General features: G+C 38.2%; 1 protein-coding gene across 1 annotated transcript in view; it reads right to left on the bottom strand.

Annotated features, from left to right (window-relative positions):
* Positions 1–400: 400 nt before the first annotated feature.
* Positions 401–19,712, bottom strand: part of ANKDD1B (ankyrin repeat and death domain containing 1B) — a 31,410-nt gene continuing 12,098 nt past the window's right edge. The window contains exons 4-14 of the mRNA XM_062600497.1: positions 19,173–19,271; positions 18,965–19,069; positions 17,768–17,866; positions 15,934–16,032; positions 12,843–12,941; positions 11,448–11,546; positions 9,181–9,279; positions 5,925–6,020; positions 2,393–2,591; positions 1,545–1,676; positions 401–1,199 (exon numbers count right to left, since the gene is read on the bottom strand). Of these exons, the coding sequence (XP_062456481.1) occupies positions 1,141–1,199; positions 1,545–1,676; positions 2,393–2,591; positions 5,925–6,020; positions 9,181–9,279; positions 11,448–11,546; positions 12,843–12,941; positions 15,934–16,032; positions 17,768–17,866; positions 18,965–19,069; positions 19,173–19,271 (1,185 nt within the window). The 3' untranslated portion in view covers positions 401–1,140. The remainder of the gene's footprint in view (positions 1,200–1,544; positions 1,677–2,392; positions 2,592–5,924; positions 6,021–9,180; positions 9,280–11,447; positions 11,547–12,842; positions 12,942–15,933; positions 16,033–17,767; positions 17,867–18,964; positions 19,070–19,172; positions 19,272–19,712) is intronic.

Here is a 19,712-nt window from a genome sequence, read left to right as displayed (position 1 = left end):
CATTTTAATTTTTCAAGCTAATATTGTAGGAATTATAGTTTACCCATTGTAGATCAAACACTTTGTGATTTTTCTCAGATCCCCAGTTTCAAAACCAGGCAGTTGCCTACCTGTTCTTCACTTTCTGGTAGAACTATACAGCCATGTCAAAAGATGTTGCACGCAGGAGGGCAGAGTTCATAAATTTTAATACAAACAGTAAGGTTCAGTAGAAAGTCATTTTAGGTTTAATGAAGGAACTGAAATACTGCCTTGTCTGTCTGTACATAGCTAGAACTGCTGTTTTGGTATAAAGGAGACTAGGAAGATAGATATTTACATTATTTTTTAGATGTAAAATATTTTCAGTAATCTAAACAAAACCTTTAATTATCTTCAGAAAAACACTACCAGCTATTAATTCAAATCATGAACTAGGTAAATATGAATATTCTAAATATGTTAAGTATTACAGTATCAAGTGTCCTTTTTTAAGTATGTATACAAGGATATGCCATGATTGGAGAAGCTCTGCAGCCAGATGGTTATAGACATGGCATTTTTGTGTATTTTCACTACATAAATCAAATGCTTAAAAAGATATATTTGTTTCAGGTCCTAGCACTAATCAAGAGGAAAAGCCCTCTTCAGATAGGAAAATTATAATCCTAGCAATAGACTGTATAAAAACCTGAATCCCAAATGAGGCCAGATGCCAACCTATTTCTGGAACTGTTGATTTATACACATAATTTTCACTTCTTAATTTCTTTCAGCTAGAAAACATCTCAATTATATTTCATGTCAAACAAAATAGCTTAATTGTGCAGTTCCAACAGGGAATTATTATATCAATGTTAAGCCAGCTACAGAAATTTTCACGGGATGGGAGGGGCAGAAAGGGCACCTCTTACTTAACCATGTAGTCATAAATGGCCACCCAGCCATTCGCTCTTAAAAGCTGTAAATTACTGTAGGGCAAAGCACAAGAGAAACAACTAACTGGCATTTCAGGAGTGCAGGTTCTTCTAGGTTAGAAAAAGTTGTACAACTTCAAAATAGATTTTACTTTCCCCCCCCCCAAAAAAAAAATCTGTATTTGAAAGCTACTTTCCATCTGGCATATAATTCCATTGTATATACCATGTTCTCTTGAAGAACTCATAAAATTGCACATTTTCTGGACTCCTTGTCAGTGCTACTTTCAGCTCTGATCTTCTCTGTAAAGCAAGAGGAGGAAATAATTGCTTGAAGGCACTGCGTTTTATAAGGTCAGCACTAATCTAACTGAAGGAGGGCTGAACAGATTTTAACTATGTTTGCAAGAAAAAGGAGGGAAACAGTTTGCATATTTTTCTCTTCCTTCAGAAATACCAAATTTGACTTCAACTCTCTTCCTCAACCACTCTCAACTCCTACCAAGGGCAGATTCCCAGAAGGAAGAGAATGACCTCCAGCTCTGCTGTAGCTATGTATCTCCCCTAGCAGGGCAGGAACCTCAGCATCACACTGTATTTGTGCAGAGGACACCACAAATATGCTACCCACATCATGAAACTACTTACCAGCTAAATGTTGAAATCCTGCTTCCTTTAGATCTTCATATATATGTTTGACAGGATTCTGATGAGCCAGCAATGTACCATGTAACCAGATGAGCAGCATTCTGTGTCCATGTTCCTTATAACTTTTTTTTCCTATGCAATATACAAAGCATTTTTCTGTTCCATATGCTGGAAACATTGTATTTTGTGCTTTTGCACATACAGAGTTCTAAGAGGATTTAAAACCTACTCATTTATTCTTATTTCCTTTCTCACCTTAGAAGCAAAATGAAGACTGAGACTTGTAAAAATGTAGTTTTAACTGAAGGCTAATAGGGGGAAAAAATCAGTGCTAATGGATCTTAATTTCTTCCTTTCACTTTTGTTTAACTTTTTGAAATATGCCCAAGAGTTACTGTAAATGAATGCAGTATGTGCTGTAGAAATATCAATTTCCCACCATTAGCCTTCCCTGGAAAGAGAGACAGCTGCTTCATGAAGGCTGTGAAAGTAGAGCAATGTACAAGGTCCTCCTCTATTACACTGTTGCTGAGAGCTTCCCTTGCAGCAGCAGATGAACTGCAAGACCCTTCCCTGCTGCTCTTTGCTCCTATTTTTGCTTCCCAAAGATGATTTCTTCAGCTAAAGAGGGAAAATGCAAGTGGCCTGTACTTCTGCAGCAGCATTTGCCAGGAACTAGGGACAAGGGTGTATCCGCTCACCTCAAGTTTTTAATATCACTGCTCATTTTTACAAACAATGAAAGCAGCATGGCCAACATGCATCTGGGATACTCTCAGAGCCTAAAAAGCAACTATCTGCCCTGTTGTGATTTATTACTTATGTCTATCCATTCAAATAATTGTTACCTGTCCACTGTTCTTCAATAGCTTTAATTTGTCCATCTGTGAACTTCCAGAACAGAGCCAGTTTCTTCCATGCCTGTGGTTTCAACTGATTATATGCTAGATTCCAAAGGGAGGAACGGATTTGCTTGGTCTGTGTACTGTGATCTTGTTTGAAAGACAAAACAAAGTCTGACTCAGCATCATTATGCTCTAGATGTTCCTAAAATGGAAAGCAGATGATAAATTTTGTAATGAAGGAACACTTTTCTGCTTAGCCTGCAGTGAACACTGTGGTCTATACAGTCATAAGTGGTTGCTGACAGGTGATTTGCTCAGTGCAGATAAAGGAACTATAAGAATTATCTATTTTGCTTGGCTACCAGAGCACTTTGGGGGAAAAAAAATCTTCACATTTTTGGAAAATATCTTAGAACAGGTGACATTATTACAGTTTTAACACCACAACAGACAGGAAAGAAAAGACTTCCTGTGTTTATTGCTATGTATCACTAAGTTAAATACAAAGTAAGACACTTAATTTTGCTAGCACTTGATATACAATAGTAACACAAAGTAATATTCAAGCATTACAATGCTCTTTGGCTGCATCTGCATTACAGGTGATGTTTTAAATGTTTTTGGGTTCAGCCACAGTTCTTACTCTTTCCTCTTACTTAACGCTAACCTCTCCCTAAAAAGAGGCTCGCCACTGTCGGCATGAGGCTTTCTCAAAAACATTCCTGTCTTTGCCCTATCAGTTCTGCTTGGTTGCAGTGGGCCCAACTAGGTCACGCAATGGCAGTACGAACTGCTGGGTTTGGCTTGCAAGGCCCCGTTCAGCAAAATGTCCAAGCACCAATAAACACATGTGCACTGAACCTAGATCCAGTTTTACTGCCTGCATAGGCAAAACCATATATATACACACCAAAACCAAAAACATAACTAAACCACAGGTGTATTACCCACCAGGTTAAAAATGATGTTGCTATAGTATCTGTGGCTTGCCTGAAACAGGAATGATGGGGTTGGTTGCTTCTTGTTTGGGCACCTCTGCAAAAGCAGTTTCCAGCAGTTATTTCAGCCCCAGTTGAGTGCTGCCTAGGGGAAATCCTATTTCCTCATGTAGGTAAGCTCAAACTACTTTGATACTTCATTGTGTTTACATGCTAGTCTTGTTTCAAGTCAGTCTCCAGAATAAAATCTCTTCAGGGAGTTGATATAGGATTTCAAAGCAGATGCTAGACAAGAAAAGGAAATGGCACCATGCTACATTTTAGAGGTGCTAAGCATAAAATACTCCATTCTAGAGTAAATGCCAAGAATTGTAATAACAGTATTATTTCCTAACTGTATGAGAGACTTGCAAGAAAAAAAAATCAGTTCAATAATTAGGCAGTAATACATGCTAGATCACATTTTTCTACTGCAGTCTCTCTCATGGTTCGTGAAGCATGCACGGTGAGGTTTAGGACATGTCACAGGATAACCTTGATGTGGTTCAGGCTCTCTCCAGGACAGTGCTTCCCTTCTGGGCTTAAAAAAAACGATCAAAAACCAAAATCTTCTCTCTCCTCCCTTTCAGCACCACAGCTTCCCTTTGCTGCTAGTTATGTGTCTAGGGTAGGACACAAACAGCAACCCTCAAATCCAGTCAAAAACAGCCTTGGCAAGGGTGGGGAAGGGCAATAAATAGAAAAAAGGAAAAACAGAGAACAAGACAATCTTTCACACAAATCTGTATCATATGCACTTCCTTACAGCAGTGTGATACTTCTTTTTGTAACAGATGCCCTGTCACAGATCACAGTCAGCTCAATATAATAAAAAGATGACTCTTACAGTAATGGTTCAAAACACTGTAGTTTCATGCACGGTAACACTACTTGAATGACTTTATATTCCATAACTGTAACATCTGAACTGCTCCCAATGGCTGCGTGCTTAGCTTAGGTAATGGGATACAAACACATTTCTATTTCCCAACATCTGTTGAGCTCTTGAAGAAACCATCTGCTTAAACATCTTATCCTCAGGCAGTTCAGTAAACAATGCCAAAACATCAGGAGCATCACTATCACTTGCTCACTGCTATCAGACTTGTCATATCTTCTTTGGTAACAAATGATTTCACTTCTAATTTGCCTTCAAGCCAAAAGAAACAATAAAGTACCTGACAACTCTGAACTGAAACAAATCAGCTTCATGTGAACTGCCTGCACAACACATGCAGTTCATGAGTGTGTTTTTCGTTAGAATTAATCTAGATCTATGATTTACCAGCACAGATCCCTGTACCATTAAATATCACAGAAATGGACATGTAGGGCTGGAGGAGATGGTAAAAGACCAGCTAGTTCATGCACCTGCACACAGACAGGATCGAGTATGCCTGTACCACCCCTGAGAGGCACTTGTCTGATCTGGTAAAACAAAAACTTGCTAGCACAAAGCAGGAATGAGAGCAATTTACAAATTTACAGATTTAAATAGCAGCTTAGCAATGAGAAAGAGCAGCAAAATAGTTTTCAAGCTACACACCAAAGCAGAGTCAACCAAATACCTTTCACCAGTCCTTTTAGCCCAGTTTGCTAGTTCAGGTGCTTACAGAATTACTTGCTCTACATAAATAGCTGTAGCACCTTCATTCCTGCAGTTTTTATGGTGTTTGCAACAAAAATAGACAAGTTTTACTCCCTCAGGAGCGCCAATCTGAAAACAGAGCTTTTATGATAGCTTGGGAATTTTAGGTTGCATTATGTCAAAACCCAACAGATTCAATCAATTCCTGGAGCTTGCATAAAACTCTCTCTCCAAACAGCCCAATACAAGACTGAATTATTTATGGAGCATTAGTAAGTCCCAAAATTAACCTTCACCATCCTTTGAAATACTTTCCTTTTATCTTAGCAAGTATGTAGGTATAGCACATTCTTTGTGGTTCACTGCTAATGTCATCACCAGAATAAATACTTTCTCAGAATTGTAGATGGCCCCAATCAAGATCCTGTGCCATCATTAAGCAGCCTATGTTTTAAAGTGTGGCAACTAGAGAAACAAACTTAGAAATTCAATCGAGGCCAATCTAACAATGTCCTTACTTGACATGGTTGCCTGGTTCTTTCCCTTTTTATTTCTTGAGCTTTGTAATTAACTGCATCAAACGGAAGAGGGAGCACTCACTGCAGTAGCTGAGCTCACTGCTCTCACTGGCAAAGAAAGGACAGACACCTGCACTCCATTTTTTTATTTGGCTCATCCCAACTCTGATGTTCATGGCACAGTCTGAATTTGGGTCAGAATATGTCTCCACTTCTTCTTCTGTTTAGTGCATCTTGCTGGAAAATGATACATTCAGTCTACAATTTTATAGTTTGTCAGGGGCAAAACCTGGACTGGATAAAGGCTTTCCAATTTCCACTCCTAATCTCAATTTATCAAGGATAGTCTTACAACTTGTCAAGAGGAAATTATCTCAGGCAAAAGCCACTTTAAGTTCAGCATCAGCTTTTCCCTTATAGCTTCCTTTAGTGTAATGAAAGATGTCTCTTACCTGTTTTCTAGCATAATACCTTTCTGCTTTAATGATCATATCTACGATGAGGGCATAATTGCTCCTTGATGCCACAGCTAGTGCAGTTTTTCCATGCTGAAAGCAGAGATAGTGAATCATAACATGATCTCACATATATATATAAAGAACAAGTACCTTACCGAATTTACAGAGCCCTACTATTTTTTTTCCAGAAATTACATCTACTTCAATGTTCAATGTTATACCTTCCAGGTGGCTATAAGCAAAGTTCTTCTATGCTTTATATGAGTTGCAACCCTTGAATCCAGAGGTGGTCAAATTTTCTCAACATGTGGACCCCTAAAGAATTTCTAGTGAGGTACAGTTGGCTTCAGAAACCTCTTAAATGCAGACCACCGCACACTTTTTAATCAACACACTTTCTTCAGTCACTGTTTCCAAGTTAGCAGAATCCCAGACATCACCCATTCACCCCAGGCTGAAAACTACTGCAAATACAGTTCATCCCCCTGCTACGGTTTAGCTGGCATTTCAGAGGGATTGTGCAATAAAGCTGCAGAACTCCTAAGGATAAACCTATGTCTTGTTCTAGATGGTAGAGCTGAGTCACACAATAAACGGGGACGTTTGCATGACTTCATCATGATAACTGAAGAGTGCACAACCGAAGGCAATGTTTTGAGGGTAATACAATCAAAGGAATTAAAAGACATTGCTTTAATTCCAGTTACAGGGGACTCAGTTCAGTTTAGCTGATTAGTTTATCTGAACTAATCTCTGTTACCAACACTTTGATATATAGCCATTTCAATGGCTTTAAGGGTTCTCTCTGTAATCTTCCACTTTCAGTGGATTCCACTGAGCAGAGCTGCCTCCGATATTAATATCCAGGTATTTTCCACATATCAAGAGCTAGGCATTCTAGAAAACTAAGTCTAAAGAAGCCAACCCCTTAAAATTAGAAGGCTCAGTAATTAAATTATAAGGCATTTCAACTCTCCAGCTATTATGAAGTTCTCTGATGCATCCTTTTGAGTTCTAGCTCCTGGCTCTGTTCAGGATCATTTTAATTATCCCATTTGTAGAAACCATCACATTGGCAGCCAAAGACTTCACATTTTATGAAATCTTTATCGCATAGAAGTACTTAACATGAGGAGATGCTACAGACTGTGAGAGCTCCTTGGGGCCCACATCTGGAAAGGCACTCTGCATTCCCAGGGATGGAGGTGGAAAAAAAAAGAAGGTGCCTGGCCTCCTTTGCCAGCTTCAAGTACCACTTGGATCCTGTATGCACATGCAGCAGAGCAGCCTTATACAGAGAAATTGCTCTCCTGGCTACCAGCACATCCTATCAAAACCATACCTGAAAACAGGGATAAGTAAAGTCTCCCAAGAAAGCAATTCCTGAGCTTTAACAGCAGGCAACTCATACAGATGCATTACACACCCTGGAGACTGCAGATTCCTGCTGCCAGGGAACAGACATCGGAAAGACATGGAGCTGGCAACCCAAGCAGGCTCCCTTCTCCCAGTCTGCTGTTCAGGGAGTAAGAAGGGGAACATCTTTAGCACCCCAGTACCAGTTCAGCTCAAACTCTTGTACTTGCCAACGTTCCTAGCTGTGAAATGGTCCTAGGACTCACCCAGCAAACAGACAAGGAAACAGCTATATCAAGAAAAAAAAAAGCAGTGCAGAAAGATGACAGCATTTACGCTGGCACAAAGCCACACGCTCATAACATGCCTTGAAATCTGTCAACATTGCTATAACATCAGGGCACTATCCAGCTCAAAGGCTTGCAGGTACTTAAGGTCAGAATGAGCATCAAGATGTAATTTTCAGTGTCTCCCTATGGAATATAAAAAGGCAGAGACATTTTTCCAATAGCCAAGGCACTTTCTAAAGTGGACAGGTCCTCAGTCAGGGTTAGCCTATATAAGAATACCAGTTCTCTGACCAGTGTAGGCATGACTGAAGACTTAACTGCACTGCAGTATCTTACTTCAGCCTCCTAAAACATATCAACCACATCACTCATGCTCGTAGCTCTGAGCCTCTTGTCAGACTGGGGAACAAAGTGGTGATTCTAGTTCATAGAATCATAGAATCAGTGAGGTTGGAAGGGACCTCTGGAGATCACCTAGTCCAACCACCCTGCTCAGCAGGGTCACCTAGAGCATGTCAGACAGGGTTGCATCCAGGCGGGCCTTGAAGATCTCCAGAGAAGGAGACTCCACCACCTCTCTGGGCAACCTGTGCCAGTGCTCCGTCACTCTCACAGTGAAGAAATTCCCCCTCACATTCAGGCAGAACTTCCCGTGGTTCAAAAAAAAAAAAAAAAAAAAAAAAAAAAAAGCTTCCATGAAGCCATCTGGTCAGTTTTCTGCATGACAAGTACTTGTCTTCTTTTTTTTCTTTCCTTTTTTTTTTTTTAATGAAGAGCTAGATTTTTCTCACTATATACATCCAATGTCAATTCAATCATACAGAAAATCCATATAGTAAGAGCATAAAAAGGACATGGTTAATCCAGTGGTGACAAAATTAAAAAATAAAATAAAATAAAATACTATTCCCCCAAAACTGACTCAGTGCTCTCTCCCTACACAGCCACTTCCTCAGAGACTTCATTTTGGTATTTCTTCCAGTCATTGCCATTCTTGTCTCAGTCCTTGCAGACTGGACTTTCAGTAACAGATGTCTCACGGTCTAAGCACCCACCTGAATGCATCTTGGAGGAGTCCTGACAGACGCTGGGCACCACAAATTTCAGATGACCCAGTGTACTAAAGAGCAAACTCATCATCACTGCAGTTAGTGAAACCTGAACTCTCTTCGTCCCTGCTGGCAACGCATTTGACTGTGGGTGCACAGCTGTACTGGCTGCACACCACTCCCACTCTGCAAGACTCACGCATCCTTTTCAAATCTGAGGTCTGACAGCGGGGTTTACTCTCCAAACTATGGAGTTTAGAAGTTTTACATTTTTAAGCACACTGGCTTTCACAACATCCGAATGCAAAAACAGCTCTTTGCTAAAACAATTTCAAACCTCTGCAAGCTGCAGGCAAGGCCTTATTAAAGTGGAACTTTTTCTGTAATGAGCTACTAGTAAAAGGAACTTCCCTTGTAACAAACAATGCTTAGCTGCATTCATTTTACTAAAGATGGCTGGACACATACATTTCCTGCATCTTGAGAAGGTTATAAGAAAAATAAAACAAAGAAATCACATAATCCTTGCTTGCATGAGAATTATACACAGTATACCTTATCCACAGTCTTGAGATCACAGCCTGCCTTCAGCAGCAGTTCCACCAGCTCCACGTTGCCAAGATCAGCTGCCAGATGTAAAGGGGTTTCCTGCCTCTAGAAGGAATAACACCAAACAGATAACATGTGAAACTCTCTCAATGAATGGAAATACTTACAATATAAAACTAAATGAGATTCACAATGAGAGACAGTCTTGGCTAGAAAATACTGAACAGAATGAAAACATTTAACTTTTGAATGATCTAACTGCCAATTTTATTTAAAACAAACAAGAGAGCATCTGGGACCTCTACATGAAAAATACACACGAGTTCCAGATGGCTTCAGAAAAGGTCAATGTAATTCCCCACTAGTGTGCTGTAATGTAACAAACTCTTAAATTCTCTTAAAACAAAGTGTTTGTGGAAGAGTGCTTCATGCAACTGCCAACCCCCACATCACCCTCTCAGGTAACCCTTCCCACGCAGAGACAACGAGGTATCCCTAACTTTCGATAGTACATTGTGCCACAGTCTGCAATAGATAGCCAGCCTGCCAAACAGTTGGATTGAGTGGATCTCTGGCAGAACAGAGATCTACCTGCTCCATAATGGTTCCAGTGAACCTTAAACCACAAACAAAAACATTAAACAAAAATAAACTGTTAACAAAAAGTATAGTGACTGGGATGTTCTGCTTCAAGTCTAATCTTTGGGTCCAAAATGAGAGTTGTGTAGTCTCCACGCTGCTACATTTATCCACATAAAACCTAATTATTTATTCTTCTATAGACTGTTATCAAGAAACTCAGTTCTATCAGCAAGCAGGATGGGAATTTAGCAGTCTAATGATCACAGTAGGTATCTATTCCTGCCACAAAGTATTTGCTTCTTGCTCTTCTCTTTACTATTCTCAGTTACAGGAAGGTATTCCAGATTTCTGTGGCTGCAACGCAGCAGCAAATAAAATATGTTATCATTTATAGAAATCTTGCATATCTGGACACATCTCACAGCATGTTTCATATGACACAGCATCCTTTTAATTTGAACTGTTTGTGACTATGCTCGTCCAATAATGCAAGTCTACATTCTGCAGATGTGGTTAGAACACTTTTAAGGTCCTCATGTAACTTAAAATTGTACCTTAAGTTACAGGTTGCAGAGTTAAACAGATCCTTACACATCAAGATACACCAGCTTTAGGGTTCTGCATACAGTCTTACTCAAGGTCTGATCACTACACTGATTACATGACCTCCGACTTCCTCCAACAAAGCATCCTCCTTTTTCCTTCAGTAATTTAGAAATATGTATCTATTGTATCTATTATGTGCAACTTTAAGTATGCTAGAAAAAATGCAACATTTCTAAAAGATATATATGAGAAGTTTACAAAATTGTCTATTCTATTCAACAAAATAGCTTATCACCACACACATTTTGACTCTAGCTACAAACAACAGATTTTGGGGGGTTACCTATCTTCCACAAAAAAACATACAAAATTTCAATAAAATGAACAATGGGATGGGGGAAGCCACAGATTCCACAAAGACTATTTCTTTCCCCCCAAACAATATACATAAACAGAAAAACTCTGCATCTTCAGTGTTCCATGTCTACTTGGGAAGCCTTTATTTTTCTTTCAGTGCACTAATCTTCATGGGATTTCATTGCTTTTCATTAAAAAAGTATCAAGGAGAACCCTTCTAATCTAAAACTATATGACTAGACCTGCCCAGAATTGCTATTAAGAGAAAAAATCCTGAATCAATCAAACCTTCATGTATTAGACTAGTTTTTCAATGGGACAAGTTTGAAGTTAAAAGCGCCGGTGACAAACATCTCTCTCTCTCCATACTTTAGAAAGTTTATAGGGGAAGAAATCTGTGAGCTAAAGACAGGCAAACGGTTCTCTGCCACTGGGTTTCCTTCCAAGAGCCATCTCTCTGAGACATTTTTGTCATTTATTGTTCCTAAACCACAACAAACAAGAAACTAATCCAATAATTTTCTGGATATACACTATTTTGCTATGCAGATCTTGCACAAACAGCACTAGCACAGCCTATACCAGCGACTAACACTGATGCACACACACAAAAAGGTACAGAGGGAGCTGCCTCTTATAGGTGCAATAGCACCTTGAGCCCATGAGGAAAGAAACAAAACAAAGCAAAAAAAATCCAAAGAAACCAAACTTGTGATTTCCATTTCAAACAAAATCCAAATAATCTCTTCTTTCTCAGTGACGTTATAGTGCTTCCCACTTTTTCTTACATGATTTAAGGAGTTTATATCATGATTGGCATCCAAGAGGCTTTTTACTACAGGTAGATGATTTTTGATGACTGCTAAATGGAGAGGGGAATTCTTCTGCTGTGGAGGAAAAAAACACTATTATACTAGGATACTTTCAATTAAAGTTTAATTCAGATAAAAAAAGACATCCTTGTCAAAATGTATCCCCTGCAAATAGGGGACAGGATATGCTCCAGAATAGATTAAAGCTGCAGAAAACACAACTTCATGTGCTGAGTTACACCACTGAGACTCTGTTACAGAGCCGCATGACTAGCCGCCTCCTCCTCATGCGATAACTACAGCAGCCTGTAAACAAATACATTCCAAAATCTATCATTTTTCAGTGCACAGTGCTTACCAGTAAGTATGTCACTGCTTATAAACTGTCAGCAAGGCACTCATTTTAATGTATTCATACGTGAAATGTGGTTCACAGAAAAAGACTTCAGGGCTGCATTTCTTTTCCCTCAGACAACTTGATTTGCCCTCATTTGAATAGACTGGAAACAATATAATTCTAAATCAGGTATACGACTGTCAAAATCTACTTTCTAGGAATAAACTCTTGTAATACATTGCTTCTTTAATATTCTTGTAGATTATACCTAGAAAGAAATTAAGTTTTGTTATTTGAGTGATTATTCATGAAAATAACTGTGGCACAAGTCCAACACCAGTCACAATCCAACCAGAAGATCAATTTGCATGTTGGACCTGTGATTCATTACTTTCTTGTTAAACATAGCTAAACAGAAATCATACCAGTGCCAATCACCAATGCTAGAGATTTATTCATTAGCATCTTTATAAACCACAGCCTCATCTTCAGGGCTACAGGAAAATAATAAAGCTCTTACACAACACTGTACTAGAAATGTTTCCAATGCTTATATTACAATTTTAAGAGTTGCTTTGGCTACAGAAAGTTAAAAAACTGATGGATCTTTAAAATGAATCCTTTCAAAGACATTACAAATTATTCTTTTTGACAACATTAAATGACAGTCAAGTAATTACGGCAAATAAATCACAAAGACTAGATTTCTACTTTCATCCTGTACTGCAGAAGTGTAAAATATTTTCCTATTCACAGAAAGTCCCAGATGTAACAACTGTTGTATCTGAAGTGAGACAACATTTGAATACTAAGAATACTTAAAACATTCAACGTGTTTGTGGAGCAGGAGCTTGTTTTGGTTAGTCCCTTCACACTGCTAACATTCATAAACTATAAAATCATTAATATTTACAGTAAAATAATAAAAGAGCTAGTCAGTCTCATTCAGCTGCAGGAATTCTCAAGGAAGGCCTTAAAGGCAGAACAAATTTGTCCTGCACATCTGCAGAAAAGTTGTGTTAATACATGCTCACCTCTGGTTTAGGGACAAGGTCAATATTCTTATCAAGAAGAAATGTGACCAAGGATAGATGTCCATTCTGGATTGCAATTTGCAAAGCACTGGTATTGTTCTGAAATAAATGTTACAAACAGCAAAAGTTTACGTTTTTGCTATTGGAAAAAACAGTAAGACTATTGCTATCCACGCAGAATATTGCTATCCATATGGAATAATCTTTCATTTAAATTTGTGCTATTTTCCAAAAAAAGGTCCCTTTGATAACATGATATAAAATTAAGTAGGGCATCAGTTAGTATGATTTGGTTTTATAAATACTAAAGGAGCTTTACATCGTTACTATATTACAACAAAAAAACACCAACAGTCCATAGTCCTGTTCAATTTCTCTAAAGGAGAGATAAACAGCTTTGTCAGCTATCCTGTATCACAGACGATGACAATTCCAATAAATCTCCTGGCCCTTCAGTGTGACCTTTAACAAGCAATCACATTCACATGAACAAATTTTTTAAACTGATAGAAATTTCTCCCTTAATACTTCCGCTAAGTAAAACAAGCACTGTCTTCCTGGAACCAAATTCTTGGTTTGCCTCTTGCAAGAGGCAAACCAAGGCTGTTAAAGAAGTCTGAGTTATCCTGGAATCCAGGAACCAGATGTTGATAACAGGTTTATCATCAGCTCAGTCATACGCACTGCCAAAATTGAGGATTTTCAATCACCCTATAATTGGTTACATTTCCTAGCCATATATTTTACTATTGGATAAACAGCAAATATTTGACAGTATGCTGCCAAATAAATCTATACTATATTTCTTCCACATAAAATTTGTGCTCTTAACATTCTCCACATTCTCATTCATATTTTAATAAAATTATTACCTTTCATTGTTTCATAAAAATAAGTAGAATAAATATATTGCTAGCGCACAGAGAAAAGAGAGGATAAAACACTTCCCATAGCCCAGGATGTCCCAGTAACAGCATGTTAAAGGAATATTATTTACATACTTGAGTTAAAAGGTTGATGTCACTCCCTGCTTCCAATAAGAGTTCAGCACATTTTTCATGACCTCCTTCAACAGACAAATAAAAGGGAGTTTCTCCATTCTAAACCAACAAAGGAAAGGAAAATGTCCATTCTAGTTTATATGTATAGCCGATTTTATAAAGTTCTGACACAAGACAGATGAGTTTAATCAGACTCATCCAGATCAAAGCACAAGAGAGATGGTAACAAGAGAATATCACCCAAATGCTCCTATGTGAACACACAAATGAAATGACAACTCACCACCCCTTAAGTGGTGGATGTCATTTATGTCAACATATGTCCATTAAAGTGTAAAGTGTAACTATTTCATAGCTCTTAATTGCGTTCTTTGTTTTGAGAGAACATTACAATCAGCAGACACAGATACAAAGACGATGGGTAGAAATTGCTGCTATTCGGCACAAAACAATGACACTATCATGTCAGCACATGCCACAAAGGCCAGGTTCTGCTAATCCAATGCCACAAATCTCTGATGTATTCTCAGTTCTAGCACTAGTTAAAAGAAGCAGTAATCCTGTTGTGTATTTTTTTCAAAACTTCTCACCTCCCCAAAATCTCCATGTCTCCAAAGCAAGTCTCTAAAATAAGTTACATTAGCTGCCCAATGATCTAACCCCTGCAAGTGAAATATTACAATATGCAGAGGTTTATTTAAAGTTACTCCAGTGTTTCAGCATTCACCGAAGCATTAATAATTCCCTATTTTTCCTTGCCTGAACTTCAGCCACTGTTACTCTGTTAAACTTTAATATATGCTAGTACATTGCTAGTGTTGAGCTCTGTTTATTCACAGAATGGAACATCTCCAGCTAGCACTTTTTAAGCCATGACAGAGTAGGGCCAAAAGTAGTACAAGCTCTGGGTACAGAAGGAATATCTTTCTTGGACAAATGTTAGAAACACAAGGACTTCAAATTTCAAAAGGACTTGTGTCTCAAAGCTTGCACAGCTGCAAAAAAACAGAGTTATTTAGCTAAGAGATAATCCCTCTACCCATAAATCTTTTCTTGATGAATGAAGCAAAGGACCTTCACTAGGAATGAATGTCCTGTACTCATTCTATACAGTCTTCTGCTAGGACAGCAGAAGAGATTGTCAGCCACGAAACATGTTCCTGTGATGGGCATGCCTGCCCACTGAGAACTGAACTAATTCACTCAACTCATTCCAGCTCCCCCACAAAAGAAGTGGAAGAGACAGTTCCTTTTGCAAAGCAATAATTATGAACTGAGTGACTAGACTTAAGCATGCACTCCCCTCCTTCATACCTACTTTATATCTTAAAATGAAGCATGAATTACACATGTACTCATGAGTGCATTAACTCAGGGATACAAACTCCATAGACAGTATGTACTTTATGAATACTCTGGCTGAACTCATCAACACTAACCCGGGGGGGGTGGGGGGGGGAAGTGGGTTGACAATGTCTGAAGTCAGTTTTGTGCAGCCAAGTGAGATCAGGTGAACAACATATAAATCTGAGGCCTCCTTGCTGAGCTGCCTGTGACAGCATGAGGAACTGTCTCACAGAGCGCTATAAAGCACCAGAGGCAGTACAAGGAACAGGATCATGTGGCCAGAAACATTGGAGGACTGCAAACAAGGCAAAGGATTGGACTCATCTCCACTCAGCCACTCATGAAATCATAGCCATGAATTCCTACAAAGTTCAGTAACTGAAAACTAGCGATCAGATTAACATCTTGAGAGGTTGTACAGTCACCACCCTTGGACATATGCTAGAACATAATCTCTATATGTCACAGAAGTAACACCTGCTTAGATTACAACCAGCCACATTTGTTCCACCTTTTGTTCTACCACGGTAGTTAGGGTATGTAAGATGTAGAGGAGGCCACTGCGCATGGAATAGAGGACAGAGTAAGAGACATTGAAGGAGTTAGCACAGCCGAATCTATTGAAGGAGGGACAAAGAAATAGGACACCAACAATGGAAAGCAGCAGAAGTAATGAAGTCTAGTCAGTGCAACTTTTATTATTATTATTATTAGATTTTTTTCCCCTATTCCTGTGTCCTCACCTGATTGAGGTCATTTATTTCTTCCCACTGTTTGAGCAGAATTTCTACAACTTCGCTGTGTCCATTTTTAGCTGCTAGATGCAATGCTGTGTTTCCTTCCTTGGAATTCAAATGACAAAGAAGATGTTTTAAAACCCAGGTTAAAGTAGAAACGTTAAGTAAAAACAATAGCCTGCACTGACATGTATTTAAATATAAAACCTTTGGTCTTTCCAGGTCACACTCTTGCATACAAGGAGAAAGGGGCAGTTCCACAGAATGTTCCAACATTCAGACTTTTTGGTAATTCAAAAGGAGCTTTTTCACATGTACATACACAGACATAACTTTGATGGCCTGCTGAAAGAGAGAACTGAGGACTTCACAGTTTTTTCATAAATTATGAAAACCTCAGAGTATTACCAGTGGAAAGGCCTGAAATTCTAACTCTTAAAGAATGGTTCAGAAGAAAATTGTTAACTTTGGGCACTGGATCCTACAAGGACGCGGATTTGGCCAAGCCTCCTCCCCCCGCCCCCAAAGTAGCAGTGATTTAATAATTTAGGGCCAAAATCTAGGCCTTTGATACCACTGCAATCTTCAGTCCTCGCCAACGGCAGCACAATTCCTTGCTGGTGGAAAAAAAAAACCCAGCACACAAACAAGCAAATAAAAACAAAGAGCAATCTAGATAAGCATTAGAAAGAGAGCAGCAGCTTTTGAGCTAGAAGACGATCGTGGTACAAAAATAAATAGAAAACTGGCTAGAAACAAACTGAAGCTGAAAACTGGGAGAAGGATAACCCTCAGGGGAATTCCAATCTAACCAGTGAGGGAGAAAGGTTCTTTTTTTACAAAAAGGTGCATTTGTTCAGTGATGTACATGTGCAGTGTGATTGCTTATAGTGACCCAAGAGATGAGTTCCTGTCCTGTGTTCTAACCTACTTATTCTGCTTCTAGGATTGCAGCACTCTCCCATCATTGCTGCTTTATCTATTCAGCTGGTTATCTTTCTGGGACAATATGCTCTTTTAACCTCTGCTGATAAAGTGCTTAGCATGGGAGAGCTTCACGCTGTATTGTAGTTTTTAAAGTAACACTGGAATACAAAAGTTTCATTTCTTTTCTAGTGTAACTTACTGGATTAGAGAACACATGGTTCTCTAATAACAAATACCTCCCCCATTTCACAGTTTTTAACGCATTTATCCTTGCAATGCCTAGGATGTAGAGAAACACTGACATCCTCACTCCACAAATAGTGAAGCAAGGAGTAAGCACAGATTTTGAATGGTTGGTTGAGGTTGGAAGGGACTTCTGGAGATCATCTAGTCCAAAAGGTATTTAGACACCTTAAAATTCAATCAGATTTAAGTGTTCAGGTACTTCTGAAAAATCCCTTAAGGGTTTATTTCTGTCTTGAAGTATTTAAAAACCTTTTGAAAAACTTGTCATGCAGGTCATAGCAGTGACATACGGACACAGCTGAGCTGAGCTGAAGGCTGGACTTGGGTCTACCAGTTCTGGAGCTAGCACCTTACTCACTAGACTGTCCCCTTCTTCCAATGGACAGCCTACATTTGTCTTTCTTTACATGAATTATTAATACATATGGAAAAGATTCCTGACAGTAAGACTAGAAATTCCACTGTCCTCCATTAATTATTGAAAAATCATTATCTTTGTGTCACTGTTGGTCCATCCAACATATACCATATCCAATATATAGCACATCCAGCACTATGACATTTGCACACCTTATTCCTATTCCTTGGTTATGCAGTAACTACATTGAAACAAAATAATCTTATAAGCACATTTTCATTTGTACTTCTACTGAAAATAAAACTTTACCTTATCTTTTTCAGATGTAAACAGCTTTAGAGTAATCAAACAGTTCATCATGTCAGCATGGCCTTTTTCAGATGCCAGAAGAAATGGCTTTTTACCTTTCTAGAAAACAATCATGCAAAGAATACAATATTATTGAAAATAAAAATATTCTGCTTCTACTTACTAGATATATCGCATATATATAGGCATGTATACTCTGCATAACTATTTATATATCATATGACTAAGTTTATCAACAAAAACGTAGACATATACAAGAAGCATAAGAATAAAAAAAGGCAAAATTTTTTTTAGGGTAAAAAGCAGAATATTCATCTTACACATCTTGAAGAAAATATTTGAAAACTGACCAGGAAAGGTAACAAATGAAGCAGAGTATGTGCTCCAAACATTGAGTTCTTAATCATTTTTAGTATAGAACTATTCATCATACGAACTGTTTCATTAAAAGACTTGAGATGCTCAGAAACTGGCCCCAAAGCAGCTCAAAGATTTATTTCCATGGCATAAACATTTGAGAAGAATTCTGCAAACATAGTCCACAACCTGTATATCCAAGAAGTTTCATGCAGGAGACCTGAATTTAGTGTTCTACATTTGTTTTCTCTTGGTTAACACCAACAAAAACTCTTCCACCTGCTTACAATTCAACCTAAGAAATTTCTCTTGACATAAAATGGTATCACTGGTCAGACATCTAACCAAAGGCTACCTGATAGTGGCCTTATATTACATGTCTAAGAAAAAAGTGCAAGAAATGCACTGATAGATAATGATGAAATGATCTCATCATAGGTAAGATTCTGAAACACAAAGTCTGAAACATGAAGTTCTGTGAAATTCACTCAGCTTTATTGGCCTTGTCATATGGAGAAAGCATTCAGAATTTTGTAGCATCAGGTTAATACAATACAATGCTCCAAAAGAGGATGGGGAGGTTTGCTATTTTGGGGGTAGACCCTATGTTTTTCCCTCTGTAAAGGTAAAATATCCTACTTGGCTAGACAAGCCTTCAAAGAGAGATCACCACATAGTGAGGTACAGAAATACAAGCACGGAAAACCCATTGAGGACAAGGTTCTCACACGACTGCAGAACTGATGCACCTCCACTTTTCACTATGTAAGATAGCTACATGTAGACCCACATCCTCATTAGATGACATCAAAGAAATAAACAGAAAGTAACATACTGTACCCCATCAGGCTTGTTCAAGTCATTCAGGTGAAGATCTCTGAGAAAATAATCGACTATTTTAACACTGTTGTTCTGAGCTGCAAAATGCAGTACATTCATCCCTTCCTTAAAAAAAAAAGAAAAAAGAAAAAAGCAACTCTGTAAAGACAAGTTCAATCTTTTCATAATAAACATGTTCAGAGTTGATTAAAAATTATCATCAACAAACCTCATTCTTAGCCTTTTGATCAGCACCTGCTTTAACTAATTTTCGCATTATATCCAGATTTCCAGACCAAGCTGCAAGATGAATCACTGTCAGGCCATGCTTCAAATAAAATGAAAAAGGCAGAAATTACCATCAAAATATATATTTATTCTTTTTTAAAAAGAGTATTTTTTAATAATTCAGTGCATGAACGGGTTCTGCTCTGCAGGCACAAGAATGTCAGTTAGAATGTCAATCACCTGGCACTGTGATTGATACTCTTCTCACTTAAATATCATGAATCAATACTTAGCTAAGTGTTCCAGCTCTTTCTCTTCTTAACAAAAGGGCTTCTCCAGAGAGAGATTAATCCCATTCTAAGATAAAGATTTCTAGAGAGAAAATTTCTTACTGTGGCTTACAAACTTGTCCTGAAAAAAGCTTTCAAACTAAACAGAAGAGCAAAATTAAACGTTGATTTTTAAAAGGGTAATTTTAAAAAGACTTTAAACTTCAGACCATAATATTTAAAGGCAGTATCATTAAAAAAAGAAAAGACAA

The sequence above is a fragment of the Rhea pennata genome, chromosome Z, assembly GCF_028389875.1.
Source record: "Rhea pennata isolate bPtePen1 chromosome Z, bPtePen1.pri, whole genome shotgun sequence".
Classification (NCBI taxonomy): Eukaryota; Metazoa; Chordata; class Aves; order Rheiformes; family Rheidae; genus Rhea; species Rhea pennata.
The sequence above is the reverse complement of the archived record's forward strand: the minus strand, read 5'-3'. Positions and strand labels throughout refer to the sequence as shown.